This window comes from Hippopotamus amphibius, chromosome 6 (genome assembly GCF_030028045.1).
Source record: "Hippopotamus amphibius kiboko isolate mHipAmp2 chromosome 6, mHipAmp2.hap2, whole genome shotgun sequence".
Lineage (NCBI taxonomy): Eukaryota > Metazoa > Chordata > Mammalia > Artiodactyla > Hippopotamidae > Hippopotamus > Hippopotamus amphibius.
The window spans coordinates 53889552-53906155 of record NC_080191.1 but is presented as its reverse complement, the minus strand read 5'-3'; the positions used below and the strand labels follow the sequence as shown (position 1 = coordinate 53906155).

At 43.9% G+C, this 16604-nt stretch overlaps 1 protein-coding gene across 7 annotated transcripts in view; it reads right to left on the bottom strand.

Annotated features, from left to right (window-relative positions):
• Window positions 1-16604, bottom strand: part of PPP1R14C (protein phosphatase 1 regulatory inhibitor subunit 14C) — a 78886-nt gene that overhangs the window by 48554 nt on the left and 13728 nt on the right. For 4 of the 7 annotated variants that reach the window (XR_009054229.1, XM_057738110.1, XM_057738109.1 and 1 more), the window contains exon 2: window positions 9389-9500. The exons of 2 other annotated variants lie outside the window; for them this stretch is intronic. Coding sequence is in view for 4 of the 5 variants with exons in the window: in XM_057738110.1 (XP_057594093.1) it covers window positions 9389-9500 (112 nt within the window). In the remaining variant the exon portion in view is untranslated. Of the gene's footprint in view, window positions 1-5721; window positions 6398-9388; window positions 9501-16604 lie in introns of those variants that run through there. One more of the 7 variants, XM_057738114.1, reaches the window with a different exon arrangement.

The following is a 16604-nucleotide window of genomic DNA, read 5'->3' as shown; positions in this document are numbered from 1 at the left end:
GACAATCTGAAACTTAAAGCAGAAAGGAAGGGAAGCAGAAAGGAAGGGAAAATGTCCATTGGTGCCTCCCCTCCCTGAAAAGTATCTGCAAATAATAACTCTCGTAGAGGAGCTGATTCCCCACCAGGCTGGGTGATCCTTATCAAGCCTATGTCCTCAACCGCCAGCCTCACCGGAAGCAGGCGCCCACTTACAGATAAATACATGGAAGTAGAGGGAAGAAAAATTGCACTTCTGAAGACAGGCCTAGTTGATTTCACTTTAAAAAAGATACATATCACTTACTACTGAATTTAAATCTGACCATTACTTCCTAAGGGAGAAGCTGTAGTTTGTCTACCTTCCTCTCACCCCACATAAACCTAAACTTTGACAGTCTCTCCTTATTTCAGATGCACTGCAATACAAAAGTAGACATTAATTTTTCGATGCAGGTTGGCACTAAGTCATTTCTTGTATCAAGCAAAGCCCCTCTGAGACCTGATGAAGCAGTTCAGGATCAGCATTCAGCAGTAAAAACACACCCAGGCTTCCTTTAAGTTCAAACCTACAGTTTTTACACTCACCCACCTCTATCCCTCGTCACACTGTTTGGCAACATTTCTAAGTCTCTGCAAAATCACCTTGGTGTCACTCTTATCTCCACGTCACATGTGCTGGAGGAGCTCACACAGACAGATTGTCCTGTGACTCCCACTGAAGCGACCCCAGGGAGGGGAGGTCCTCCAGACACACGCTTAGAGGGTCGTTTCCAAGAAGGGCTTGCATGGCTGTGACCATGTTTGTATCAGAGGAAACAACCAAAGGCAAACTGAGAAGCTCTTGAGATGTATCTACATACGTAGAGTTCTTTATGCAATGCTGGAGGAAATATAAAACTACCATGCCTAACAGTCCATAGTACTTCTATTTCATCAAACCGCTTTCCCCAAACACTATCATGTGTTGTTCTTGTGACAGCCCTTTCATGTAGGTGGAACTAATCTCCCCATTTTACAGATGAAGAAACTGAGGCTCAGAAAGAGGTTCAGTTATTTGCTCACAGTCACACAACTGGAGCCTTGTATCAGTCTACACTATTCTGCCTCAAACATAATAATAGCTAACATTTACCAAGAACCTAATGTCTACCAGACACCGTGCTAAATGCTTTATCACCTGAATCACCCCAACTCATTCTCACAACACCTCTTTTGTGACCCCCAATTTTATAGATGAGGAAACCGAGGAACAGAAAGGCTAAGTAATTTCCCCAAGTTCACGCAGTCACTATGCGACTCAAACTCTCCTCTTCCTCACTCATTCTCTGCATGATATTAACCTTCAGTTTCATCACAACCACACTAAAAAACAATCAGAAGGCTGTTTCATCACACATATAAAATCATCATCATAAATAATGGTAATTATTTTAATAGCTCATGAACCAGCAACAGAGATTTAGCATGAGATGCCTATTTGGGGATTCAGATTCTAATTAAAAGTAAATCTGCCAGGTTAGTTTCCATTCAAAAGGACACTTGTGTGGCCAGGCCCCCAAGTCCAGACACTTACTGGGACCCTCTCCCTGGAGGGGCCGTTCCCCTCACTGTGAAGATGAAGGCCTCTGTGGCTGGAAGTCTCTTCCTTCCCTGTGCCCCTCCTCCCAGGCCTCTTCACACTGGCTCCACTCTCAAGACAGCAGACACTATAGGCCTCCCTTCCCCCTGGAGGAAGTGAGCTGGGAGGGTAATGTAGGAAGTAGAACAGAGCTTTGAAAGGGACGTCTGCACTCAGGGTGACAGAGAGAGTCTAGAAAGCTAACAAGCACAGCTGGCTTTCCCTGAAGAGGCTGCTGTGCCTGCGGCCTCCAAGAAGTACACAGATCTCAGCCTCCCTCCTTTTCCGTAGATGGAGGAATGACTCAGCTGTGAGACCTGAAAATCTGCCTCTCAGGGAGCGAGCCTACATGCCCCCGTATCTCCTCATGCCAGGTCAGAGTTAGCCAGCTCTCCATCTCAGATGAGGTGCAGTAGGTAACACAACAACCAACAGCATGAAGACCCTCTTCCGGGTCCCATGACTATTTTGGAAAGTCAGGTGTAACTTTGATTCCAAAAAAGGAAAGCGGAAACCAAGCCATCGTGCTAATGCGTCTATGCCTGTGCTTTGCTCAGACACAGTCATCTCTTAGGTTCAGATACTTTTCCAGCAGGTTTGCATCAATCATGCTAACTTTACTAATACCGAAGAACTGAACTTCAATGGCTGGCCGGGCATGAAAGGAGAACAACAAATCTTCAACTGCTTTCCCCTCCAATCAGAGCTCGGAGTCTCCTGAGATCCTCCAGCTGGTCTTGCCCCCCCACCCCCAGCAGCCCCCACAGGACTTCCACCATCTTCGTGGCCCCCGACACGCTCCTCTGCCCACACCTGGGGTTTCCTCCAGCCGCCCACATGGGCTGGGTTATCACACAGACCAGACCCTTCATCTCCAGACCTCCCGCCACTGCTCCCAGGGGGGCCCGAGACAGGTCACCACGAGCCTTTCCAGTGTGGTGCCGGCCCCTGAGCCCAGGACGTGGACAGACTAGGAAGGCACGAAGCCTCCCCAGGGAATCTGTGGCGGGTGATGAGGGGCCCCGGATACCAGGATACACACACACACGCGAAGCCCGCTGGGAGATGATGTCACAGCCCACAGCCATGTGGGGAAAGCATGTTCACGATCGAGAGGAAACATTAAACCGATGAGCAACTGGACAGTTTGTTCCACACGCAGGACTAAGTGCAAAGAAGAAGGATACAGAGAGCAAGGAGAAGCCCATCTTCCTCGCCCGAGACAGGGCCTTGGCGATGAGCTCTGTCCCGCCTACTTGCTGGGAGGGTCAGTGGGCAGCCCGGGCCGCTGGGTTCTGATGCAGGTCTAATTGGTCCAATTAAAGCAACTCTTCCCCCACCCGCCCTCAGGCCAGCAGAATGGAAAGGAAAACGGGCGGCAGCGGTGGCTACCCCATCCCTGCAGTGGAATCGCTGCCTCTCCACTGCCCCTCAGACACGCTTCACATGACCCTGTTTCCCTTCTTTGCTGTCAACAGACAGGGTCTAGTCCTCAGTCACACTGGCAAAGATTTTCACTTCTTATCTACCGTGATAGTTCCCTTCCCAATATAGACCTGGCCTGAAAGCACCATTAAGTGAGACCCATAAGTGGGCCCAAACTGTCACTTCATTTTCCATCTCTTCTCCCCAGATCCCTTCACGGAAACAACAGGTACAGAGTGGTGTGTCTTCGTTCCTCTGGAACTGTCTTTGTTGAAATGCTTCTTCTGAAGCAGACGCCCCTTCCCTCCCCACCGACCCGCAGTGCAGGGGAAAGGCCTGCGTGCTCTCTGCTGCCTGTTAAGACTGGGCTTAACTGTTCAGAGGACAATAGACAGCCCAAATCGTCTACAACAAAACCACCCAGCAAGTCACCTTTCGGGAACTAGGGTCACGTTTGCAGACGGGGAACACAGATATTAGAATTCCTGGTAAAAGGAAGGCGGCAAACAGGACATGGAGTCAGGAACTCGGGAAGCCAGATGGTAGAGACAGGCCAGCTGACACACAGAGTAAAGCCAGGTCACTTGAGCAAGGGGTACCTGCCTTAAATAATTCCTGCAGATCTTTCATTCCACTTCCCTAAGGGGCCTGCCTCATCAGTCAGTATAAAACCCACAGCCTCGCCCACAGGGTCCCCTACACAGCGAACAGGATTCTCCTGATTCAGTGACTCCACCAAGCCTTCTGCTGAACCCAGACACCTGCGCAACAGTAGGGACCTGCCGGACATGGGCCTGACCCCCAAGAACAGCTTAAAAGAAAAATCTTGCCTCTAATGACCTGAAAGGGATTTGTCTGAAGGTGGTGGACTCGAAGATGATCATAAAAGCTCTACTGGCTCCCAAGACACCAACCCACTAATCCACCGAAATAGCCACAGAAAGAAGCAGAGTGTGAATTAGACAAAGAACAATTCCTTCAAATGAATGAAGGAAGTTCTCACATTTATGGAGCCTGAACTTACTGGTACTTTAAATGTCAGCATAGACAGAAACAGGATGTTGCTCTTCTGTCCTCCCTTTGGCACTGAGACGTGCAATCAAGCACAAAGTTCAGCTTAAACCGAAAGATATTGCCTTGAAACAGGAAACAAGACAAGAGATAGTTGCCCAAGGGCGTCCGACACAAGTTGTACCATAAGCATCTGGCTTCAGGCTTGATTTTTAGGAGCTATTCCTGGCTTTGTAACTCAAGGAGGCCACGGGCTCCCCTTAGAGATGGAGACGGCCTCCAGGGTGGCCTGTCCAGACTAGCCAGCGGGGTGCCCGCAAGCATCACGCGGGCTCTGCCCCTAAGCCCACACTCCCTCAGCTACTGGTGACCTACAAGGACCCTCCTGTTCACCCCCATCATGAGAACTTCTCCCCACCCCCCACACCTCCAAACCAGGTAACTAATCCAAGGATAAACCCACAAGAAAGGGGAAAAAAAAAAAAACCCCACAGATCACATCAGGCCAGTTCTCCAAACACCCCCAGCAGAGTTTTGAATTCTTCTTTCTTAGAGTAATCTGAGACTTAAACTGGCTTAGAAATCTTGTTACCAAACAGAGAACTTCAGAAAGTTCAGCACCCGCTATGGCAAACCAAATGGTGGTTAAAAATACCACAGCTATTTTCTGAACCTATGGTACAAATTGCACGTCCCAAAATACATCCGAGTTTCACTTTAACTGATTCAGCCTGAAACCTAGCAGAGACAAAAGCTATGTGTTATGGTTACCCAGTAAGCATTGGAACAAACAAACCACACAAAGTAAGAGTTCTGGTAATTACCTACCTTCGTCCTGGGGGAACCCAACCACCACCCAGGAAATGTCAGGGTGACTTCCTTGCAGTGAGAAACGCCCTCACAAGCGCCAAGCTAGGGAGCTCATCTTTATCTGTGCTTTTTATTGCTGAAGTAATACTTTACAAAGGAAATTACTGAGCAGTCATAAAGAGCAAGAAGTTAAATATTTGTAAAGACTCACAATATTAACAAACTCACTTTCTCCAAAATAGGCTCAGTGTATCAAAGTTCTGTATCCTTAGTAAATGACCGCTCTGATTTCACAAAAAGAGGAGGTGGGTTCTGTATCCATCTGTGACCTCTGCTGGCGAGGACCCTGCTGAATCAGATCCAAGAGGTCCACCAGGAACAATCCTCCCCACCCCACCAGCTACTCTGCAGCCCTTGGTGAGTTAACGGAACCTCTCTGTGCCTGATTTCCACCTTTTTAAAATGGGACTGGTGATAGTATCCACCTCATAGGTTTGTGAAGAGGATAAAGTGTTAATATGGGGAAAGCCAATTGTTGTTTTGGTTTTACTATTTGCTCAACGGGGATTAAATGCCATAGCGGCACCATTAGCAACATTCAAGCCACTCAGAGTGTGCTTCCAGTAGAATGAGACCAAAAAGACACACTCTTTACTATTTATTACCATGTGAGATTCCAGGAAATCACATTTACTTATTCAAGCACATTTCTTATACAGGGAACACCTGCTGGACTTTTCAGAGGACACAATATACTATAAACCAAAGTTCCTACCCTATTCTAGGAGCTTACAGACGAATTAGGAAGATAAGACACATACACGTAAGAAATCACACCACAGGCAGCATATGGTAAGAGCCAGCTGAGTGATGCTATCACATTTATTTCTGACTGACTCATACTAAGATGTGCTGGGGAAGTTGACTGATTTCAGCCTAACATGAAAGACATCATGGAGATGAGATCTGAGTTGGACTTCAGAGGATGGATAGAATCTTAACTGAGAGAGAGGGAGGGTTCCGGGAAGGGGAATATTAAATCATCTTGAATCTGAGATGAGAGACTGGTGGGTTTAAGAACTTAAGGTCCTCAGTCAGATGGCCCCTATCTAAACCCCTATTCAACCATATATCAGCTGTGGGACTGTGGGCAGTTACTTGACCTTCCCCGTCTGCAGAAGAGGCCCAAGTCGAAGCTGGAAAGGGGTGCAAGATGAAGCTGGAAGGTGAGAAAGGAGGCTGCGGAGGGCTCAGCTTTGACTCAGGGAGAGATCTGAGCCACCTGGGAAGAGTCACTTTATGATGGTTCACTTGGCATCTCTGGGCATCTCACAAGACGGTGGGGGAATTGGGGGCCAGGAGCCTGATAATCATGGGCCAGGATCCACATGTGAGTGGGAAGGGGTTGGGGCTCAGTCCAGGCACTTGTCCCAGGAATGGAAAAGAAGGGCAGGTGTAAGGGGCTGGATCAGGCAGCTCCAAGAGTGGCTGGGATATGAGGGGAGTCAAAAACAAACTCCACTAAACGCAATGAGATATTCTAGCGTAGGTCCTGGAAGAGAAAAAGGGCATAAGTGAGAAAAACTACAACAATAACAACAAGGAAATCTGAATAAAGACTGTAGTTTAGCTAATTATACTGTACTGATGCTGATTTCTTAGTTTTGATATATGTCCAGGTGATAAGATGTTAGCATCAGAGGAAGCTAGGTGAATGGGGATATGGGCAAACTTAATACAACTTTGCAATTCTTCTGTAAATCCAAAGTTATTTCAAAAACACAGAAAAAACCCTCCAGGTCTCTTTGGGTGATTCATCACATCATCAGTAAAAAGAGGGAATCCAAGGCAAGTACTGGTTTGGAGTTCAGGTAATATGGCCACTGAGAGACCAAGGAGATACCCAGGCTTGACATGGGAGAATATGACCTCATGCCCACATCCATTAAACAGGGAACACCTGCTGGACTTTTCGGAGGACACAATATACTATAAACCAAAGTTCCTACCCTCTAGGAGCTTACAGAAGAATTAGGAAAGTAAGACACATACACGTAAGAAACCACACCACAGGCAGCATATGGGAAGAGCCAGCTGAGATGGCTCTTCACCATCGCATAAAAGCAACAACGCCCCAGGGTTAGAGAGGTCTTCTAGAAAGCTGTCTTGTCTCGCTGGCCTGAGAAAGTCAAATATTTCCTATGTACAACTTGAACCATCAGTTCTGAAGGTGGAAAGTAGAATAGACTGAATATATGTGTATATGAAATGTATATAGCATACATATATACCCATGAATGAATATACCATATAAAGAACATTTATAGGTTAAGTAAAACCTATATAATGAATATCCTTTAAAATATGAGTGATGAATCAGTAAATTCTTTAGCCAAAAAACAGGAGAGATTCTGAACACCTACCACATAATAAATGCTGATAAACATTTGTTGATTTTACTTAATGACATGGTTTGGTGATCTTTAAATTAATCCTTACAAATAAAATCTATTTTATGCTAAATTATGAAATCAAGAATTGGGTTGTTTCCATAAGAGTGAAATTAGAGAGCAACAGGAGAAAGAGATTAAATTCCTGAGCTGGTTTGGAGCCTGAAGAAAGTCCCTTCACTTTCAAATGTGTACATCAATCAAGGTTCTGAACAGGGACTCGAGAAATAGGAACAGCAGAAGCCTTGCAGTATCCTTTCACCGGACTGCAGATGGAATTAATGCGTCAAGCAGAGAGGTGGGAAAAATGATCTCTAGGGTCTCTTTTAAATCTGAACTTCTGGGATTCTCTCATAGAATTTAGATTGTTGCCATGCTCAAACAAGATTACACAGTATCCCTCAGCTCTAAGTACTTACTTAGGTGTGTGCAGTGGCGGGTTAGGTTTTCAGGAATTTTACAAGGCAGCTATTAAACAGTCACTATTAAAAATTAAATTTTATAGACATACAGGTAAATTGCTTATATTTAAATAAGGTTTGTAAATACTCAAAACTCATCACTTTCTAATGATTTTATTAATTTCACTGTTATCTACTCTCTCTTGAGGTGAATTCTCTGCTCCAAGTTTGTGACTTCACAATGGTAGCCTGAAATCAACCACAGAGGGAGTATTTACACCAAGGACATGGGCAAAGGCTGTAAATCAGGAGAGTTTTCTTCTGAGAGCTGGTTGTTGTACATTTACCAGCAATCCATCGGACATCTGTGTCCTTCAAAGACAGTGGAAATGGGAAACTGTATTGTGTTGGGGAGGGGAAGGTGATGGGGAGAGAGGAGAGAAAGTGGGAGGGACGAGAAAGCAGTAAAAGGAAGCGAGAAGGAAGACTGGAGCAGGGGTGGGGGGGGGATGGATGGAAAGAAAGCAAGAGGGATGGAGAGGAGGAGGAGAGATGGGATGACAGAGAAAAGGAGAATTGTTTTATCTATTTAGTATCCAGAGGGAAAGAAAGGCTCTATACTTGTAAGCAAATTATTTCAGATAACCAACATTTACACTCTTTTCCTGAAATTTGCTCTAAATGTGCCTGCCTTCTTTAGAAGCCTTTAGCAGAGGCTACCAATAGAATTGAATATTTTCTTAATAACTCAGGTCAGACGTCTTACTGCGCTGCATTGCAACCCTCCAGGCCACGGATACGCATAGAGCTCTTTGTCTTCTGTGAAGATGGCTCCAATCTCCTGAGCTTTTTATAGATTCCCCGTCAACCCCCTACTGTCAGGCTGTCAGCTGTCACTTGGAGATGTTCTCCTAGCACTTATATCTAGCAGCCTGCTTTTTTGCTTCTAAATCAGAGTGAACTAAGAAGTCAGGAAATCAAGCTTGTTAGAACCATGGCTAAAGTAAGAGGAAACAAGCTCTCCCCAAAGCCTCAGGCTCTCTCCAAGAAAGAAAGAACAGACACTCCAGGACAGCTCCTTCAGCTCCCAAAGTTACCCATTCTGCTTTCTTTTAGGCTCCTCTCTGTGTTCCAAATAAGTGACCTCCAGAGAGGTGAGGTTTCACTCAACATATAAAAACATTCCATTGAGACAAACCAAAAAGAGAGAGAAAGAAAATAAAAATAAGCACCAACATTCACCAAATAAGAAAGCGAATCAAAGTCCTGCATGTAAGTGATTGTCAATAGCACGGACACCCTGTTCTCCCGCCCGTCTCTGTCCCTCTCCTGGGGCCGACGGCAAAGCTGGCCATGGCCCAGCTCCATGGCAGCCTCTCCCAGTGTCCACAAAGGGCTCTGAGCAGCTGAAACTGGAAACCACCAGAAACAGGCAGCAGGGGGCAAGGAAGTGCAGGCAGAGGTAGCCCCACCTTCCAGCAGCTAATGCGGGGCACTGGCTCCAGCTTAGGGCATCTACCCAACCCGCCCCTCCTCATTCACATCCCTGGAGGGAGGCAAGGAGCAGAGAGGCCCTGGGACATGAACCGGGGCTCTAGCATAATGGAGCAAGATGGCAGCCACGGAGAAGCCACCGACTGACAGGTCCCCCAATGGACAGGTACCAGGAGCAGCACCCAGCGTGAGACCCACTTGCTGTGCAATCTGCTGTAACACCGACTCTTCTCCTAGGTTCACAGTGCCAGCCTCCTGAAAATGCACGTTTCTGTTCCTCTGAATGTGGTCTTTGGGCTGGCACTAAATTCTGAAAACAAGAAAAGTATTTCACTGCTCACTAAATTCACTGGATGAAATAATGTGCTTTTTTAAAAAAATGTTTAATCTCTTTTCTTTTGTAGGGTTTTGTTTTAAAATATTCTGATAGCAACATAAAATCTCTAATTCTTAGGCTTGTTGCCTGTTTACCCAGACTGTCACACACAGAAAATTTTAAATAACTATAATAGAACAACAAAGCTATCCCAGAAATAGAAGAAAATTCCAAAAATTACCCTCCTCGAACTGAACATTGAACTTGTAAAGAAAGAAACAATAAATGTTCTAAAATCAAAAATAGAAACCCTGGAAAGAATCCCATTGTTTCATAGTTTTCTACTTTACACCTGGCACACAGTAGGCCTTTAACAAATATTTATTGGGTGGCTGACCGGATGGTTGAATAGACACGGCGCTACCACCTAGTCTGAAGTTAACTGGCCTTCCCTAGGACTGTGGCCAGCAGGACTTTTCCAAAACCGTATTTGGGCCTGTTGAAGAAATATAATTAAGTAGTCAGCAAAGTCTTCTCTAAAATGAAATCTGAGTATCTTTTCTTTGAGCCTGAACCTAGGGATTTTACATACTCTTGCCAAAAAGGCAAGTTCAGACCTGATCATCAACTAGCTGATATCTAATGACCATTTACAGCACATGGGCCATTGTGCCAGGAATTGGAGATGGAGTCTAGTGAGCACAACAGGAAGGTCCCATCCAGCATGAAAACACACTCATCAGAATCTATAATAGACCCACACATACAAGGTCCCCTGTTTCGTGACTACAGCACAGTGGGGAAGAGGATGATCTTTTCAGTGAATGGTGCTGGGTCTACTGGATTTTTGTCAGTTTTTCCCACTGGCAAAAATGAATCTTGAGCTCTATAAAATACCATACACAAACATCAATTTCAGATAGATTACAGATCTAATTATAAAAGGTAAAACAATGAAGGATCCAAAAGATAACATTGGAGAACACCTTCATGACCTTGGAGCAAAGATTTCTTAGACAGGATGCAAAATGCATCAACTATAAAAAAACAAAACAAAACAAAAAAACTGGTAAACAGGACAATATTAACATTAAGAACTTTATTCGTCAAAAAACACTTAAACATCAGAGTGAAAAAGGCAATTCACAAAGTGGGAGAAAATACATACATTTTTCTGACAAATGACTGATAACTAGGATGTATAAAATGACTGATATCTAGGATTATAAATGTTTAGCATCCAGGATACATAAAAATCAGTAAGACAGACAACCCAACCCAAAGTTTTATTTTTTAATGGGCAAAAGAGTTGAACAGGCACTTCACAAAGAGGATACCCAGAGGGCCAATTAACAAGAAAAAAGACTGAACTTCATGATAAATGCAAATTAAAACCACAGTGGAATAACACTACATACCTAACAGATGGTCAAAACGAAAAAGAGAAAATACCAAGTGTTGGCAAGGATGTGAAACAACTGGAAATTTCAGATACTGTAGTGGGAATGTAAGTTACTATAATTACTTTGGAAAATTGTCTGGGAATATCTAGCAAAGCTGAACATATGTATACCCTATAAGCCAGCAATTTCACTGCTATGTATACAACCCAACAAAAACACAGACATATGTTCACCAAAAGACATGTGCAATAATGTTCACAGCAGATCACTTCAGAATAATTCCAAGCTGGAAACCTCCACAATGCCCACAGAAAGTGATACCGCACAGGGCCCTGTGGGGCTTCTGGGCACAAAGCCTTTCTGTGTCCCCCATTTCTTTGATTATAGGAAACAGCCTTCATTCAGCCTCCATGACGCTCCCTGAGTTCCAATAGGCAGATTCAAGCAGCTGTTAATTAAGGAAGGCAGGGGATATGAGACCAGGAAGAAACAGTCAAGAGCAGCCTTGGGGCAAGGTCCCGTTTCCCCATCAAGAATACACACAACAATATCTTTGAGCTATTTTGCAGAGACTGAAGCCCCTTCCAGGTGGGAGAAGTTAACGATTAACGATGGTAGCTGCCCACAAGCATGTAGAACCCAGACCAGTTGGACCTGAAGGTTGATGATGCTGACTCCTACTTACTCATCACCTATCCATCAGAAGAATGCAAGACTATGACTGCCTTGATCCTTATCGTCTACCCCTGACCACAAGCCTCAACTATAAAACCTCTCCTGTTCCCCAGAGAGGAGGGCACAGTTCTTGAGGCACTAGCCTACTGTGTTCCCCTTTTGCTTGGCAAAGTAATAATGCTGTCCTTTTCTACTTCACCCAGAACTCTGTCTCCGAGATTTGATCTGGCACTGGTGTACAGAGGAGCTGAGCTGTCGGCATCAAAAGCAGAACAGATTAAAAAACAATTATGACGTATTCATACATGGAACACTGTATGGCAACTAAAATGGACGCGCCTCAATGGCATGCAGAGACTTGGGTGTATCTCACACAATGCTGAACAAAAGAAACAGACATAAAAGTTATTTTAAAAGGCAATCAGATTACCTTACAGGTGGGGGTGAAGGGTGAACAGGCAGTGCTAACGATGGAAAGAGGGCACAGCAGGGGCTCCTGTGGTCCTGCGGTGCTAGCAATGTTCCCTTTCTTGATCTTGATGGTGCTTACATGGTGGGTTCAATTTGAGACAATTCATCAACCCCTACACTTAAGATCTGTGTACTCTGTATGTTACGCTGCAGGAAAAAGTTTTGTTTTTTTTTTTTAAATACTCTTACTCCTGATCTCTTCTCACATTTTTTTCTGTCCCTAGACCCTTGACCATGTCAAGGTCCATCCTGCCTTAGGGTCTCAGCATTACCTGAGCCCACTGAGAGAAAGCTCATTCTCACCCATCTTTGCACAGCTGGTGTCATTTCTAATCATGTAGGTCCTGGTTCAAATGCAATGAACTTCCTCAGAGAGGCCGCCCCTGGTCCTAGCAATCTAGGCACAGTCATTCACTCTTTATTCCATTAGTCTGTTTTATTTCTTTCACAGCACTTTCCACAAGCTGAAACCGTTTTGTGATACTCTTGTGTATCTGCTTTAAGAGCACAGGGACTTTGCCTGTCTGGTTCACTGCTGTATCCCTAGCACCGTACCCCTAGCACTTAAAAAGTACATGTGGTATATTTACCCAAATGATTTGAAATGTATATCCACACAAGAGCCTGTGTGCAAATGCTTATGCCAGGTTTATTTATAATTGTCCCCAAAACTGGAAGCAACCAAGATGTCCTTCAATAGCTGAATGGACAAATTGTGGTACATGCCAATACACAATGGAATATTTTTTTTAAGAACTTTTATTGAGATACAGTTAACATACAATAAACTGCATATATTTAGAGTGTACAATTTGGTATCCCAATCTCCCGATTCATTCCCCCCAACCCTCCCTGCTTTCCCCACTTGGTGTCCATGTGTTTGTTCTCTACATCTGTGTCTCTGTTTCTGCCTTGCAAACTGGTTGATTTACACAATGGAATATTATTCAGCTATAAAAAGAAATGAGCTATCAAGTCATGAAAAGACGTAAATGAATCTTAAATGCATGTTGCTAAGTGAAAGAAGCCAGTCTGAAAAGGCTACATACTACATGGTTCCAATTATATGACATTCTAGAAAAGGCAAAACTATGGCAATAGTAAAAAGATCAGTGGTTGTCAGGGTCTCAGGCAGAAGTAGGTAAGGCTGAGCAAGTAAAGCACAGGAGATTTTTTAGCGTGATGAAACTATTCTATATGATACTGTAAGGGTGGATATGTGACATCATGTATATGTCAAGACACATAGAACTTTACAGCACAAAGAATACATCCTGGCTATGCAAATTTTTAAAAAATCATTTAAGAGATTGGGGGATCCCAAAATGACGAAACAATCTAACTATATTACAATGTGTGAAACAACCTCACTGAAGGAGGTATGGGGAAAAGGTGCTGACCTAAGTAACAGGAAATGAGTAGAGTCTGTAAGACTAAGTGCAAGTGAATTGTGCATAAGCACTCTAGTTGATAAAGCTGTTTCCCACAGGGGTGTGGGTTAACAATTCTGATACTGCTGTACCTGTATGCTACAATCGAACAATTAAGTGAATGGATGGTATGTGGTGGGAACCTCAGATTTCTCACTGATGGAGTGAGAATTTATAGATGGGCAAGAGAAAGAGGCTAGAATAATGCATGTGGTAATGGATTAGAGTTGGAGACATCATCTCGAACTCATGTTTAGCTTAATATAGATACTGATGGTTACCTATAGAAATATTTACAGACACAGGTTAGCATACACACATACATTTCCTCACTCTGACAGCTGACAGACCCTAGAAACAACGACACCCCAGGAGCCACAAGCACACCTAGCATCCATGTTTTGGTTTCTAATACCATTCTCCAATAAAAGGAACTAGATCTCCTTGGAGAAAAGACTGTTTCTACGCGTGGAGCAAAAAATATACAAGATGAGCTTGGAACATCTTGTAGTTCCAGAAAGTAAGGAAGTATTAACCATACACACACAGACACACACACACAAATGGGAGTATATCAAACATACAAAGGAGTCAATTGAAACAGCTCCCAAAGTTGGAACAATTCAAGCAACAAAATAAATACAGAAGCATTGAATTTTAGCCCCAAGTACATAATAAATATCCACAAGTGCATATTGATTTAAATAAATTATTGACTAAATAAAAAAATGGGGGGAGAGGAGACAAAAGTTCCATGCAGACGAATTCCATGTAAATCATGCAGAAATATAAGCAGTTGGAACATAACTCCAGATTCCTCAGGTGTGGACTGCACATAGTGATTTCCTTCCAAATACAGTATGGAAAGTAAGAAAGGGAGTAACCTTACAGTGGAGGAACCTGACAGACACTACGCCAGCCAGGTGTTCAAGGTCAACATCAACAGTTCTAAGTCCTGTTGATAAGATGCTCCTTGACAGGATGTGATGAAAACTGCCCTTTACCTCTGTGGCCTTCCTCCCAAAACCCACAATCCCAGGCTAATGACGAGAAAAACATCAGACAAATCCCATTCTAGGGGCATTCTACAAAATACCTAACAGTACTTCACACACTGTCAAGGTCATGAGAAACAAGGAGAGTCTGAGAAACTGTCACAGCCAAGAGGTGTCTAAGGAGATATGACAACTAAATGCAACGTGATATCTTGGATAGAATCCCAGAACAGGAAAAAGACCCTGGATAAAAACCTAAGGAAACTGAGTAAAGTGTGGATTTTAGTTAAAACACTGTATCAATATTGGCTCATTAATTGTAACAAATGTACCAACTAATTTAAGATGTTGCTGATAGATAAAACTGGTTGCAGTGGACATGGAGTACTATCTTCGTAATTTTTCTGCAAATCTAAAGCCACGTAAAATTTTAAAAGTTTATTTGTTAAAAAAATAAGTGGGCCCAGCAGAAGGTGGCTCCGAGGACTGACGGATGGATCTTGGAGACAGGGACAGATGGACGGCACAATGGCTGATGAGAGGATGGACGGACGGTGGGATGGCTGATGGGTGGATAATGGACAGAGTGGCTCCAGAAAGCCGGGCAGTCAGATACTGCTGAGCGCACAGAAGACAAGAACGGAGACGGGCACGAGGGGCTCAGCATCCTGAAGGGCGTGAGCCCTCTCAGAGAGGAGAGACAGAGACACAGCAGTGGGCTGAGGCGGAAGCAGAAGGTGACAAAATGTATAGACAAAAAGTATAAACAAGCTCCCTGTTAGGTCTGGGCAAAGAGAGGAGGAAACAGGGAGAGTCTTGTGTGTCTGTGTGTCTGGTACTTTACTGAGGCATTATTTACATATCGTGAAATGCACAAGTCTTAGGTGTACAGCTCTATGACTCTTAAAGGAAAGGCTGAAGTAGGAGGACAGGGATGGGCTCCTGAGAGAGGGTAAAGGGTGATCCCCTCTTCTTTCTAAACCTCCTTCTGCCCCGTGGCTGGTTAGCACCATTCTCTGCACAAATGGTCTTTCCACCCAAAAAGATAAAGACACCCTAATTTCCAAAAGCTTTATCACTACTTATTCTGAAAATGGAAAGTATTTAACACGAACGTACTTGTTGGCTCATTTTTTCCCTTAATTATTTGCAATTAAAAAAAATTGCCTGAGGGACTTCCTTGGTGGTGCAGTAGTTAAGAATCTGCCTGCCGAAATAGAGACCTAGATGTAGAGAACAAACATATGGACGCCAAGTGGGGAAAGCAGGGAGGGTTGGGGGGAATGAATTGGGAGATTGGAATACCAAATTGTACACTCTAAATATATGCAGTTTATTGTATGTTAACTGTATCTCAATAAAAGTTCTTAAAAAAAAAAAGAAAGAATCTGCCTGCCAATGTAGGGGACATGGGTTTGATCCCTGGTCCGGGAAGATCCCACATGCCATGGAGCAACTAAGCCCATGCACCACAACTATGGAACCTGTGCTCTAGAGTCCATGGGCCACAACTATTGAGCCCATGTGCCACAACTACTGAAGCCCACACACCTAGAGCCCATGCTCTGCAACAAAAAGAAGCCAATGCAATGAGGAGCCCACACACCACAATGAAGAGTAGCACCCCTTGCTGCAACTAGAGAAAGCCTGTGCACAGCAACGAAGACCCAACACAGCCAATAAATAAATAAATAAATATACTTTTTTAAAAATTGCCTGAGAACAGAAGGCAAAACACCCCAAAAGTTGCTCTGAACATTATCAAGCCCTATGACAGGAGAGAGATTGAGAGATCAATCACGGAAGAGACAGGAAGTCTTTTCTTACCCTGACAACAGAGCAGGATACCCACTCCCACCTCTTCTCCTAAATAAGATTTCTCTTGTGAAAGGAATACACATTCATTGTACAAAGCATGAATAAAATTAAAATTACTCATAACGATACTAAAAAAGCACTATTTATTGTATCTTTGCAACCTTTTTTCTAAGCACACATAAAAGACATCCTATGAAAGAAATTTGTATCCAGAATGCACGTTATCTATTATCACTTAACTCGAATGTGATAATTCCCTTGAATTAAAAATGTAATCCTCTTGAAGCAACCCAACAAGAAGATTCT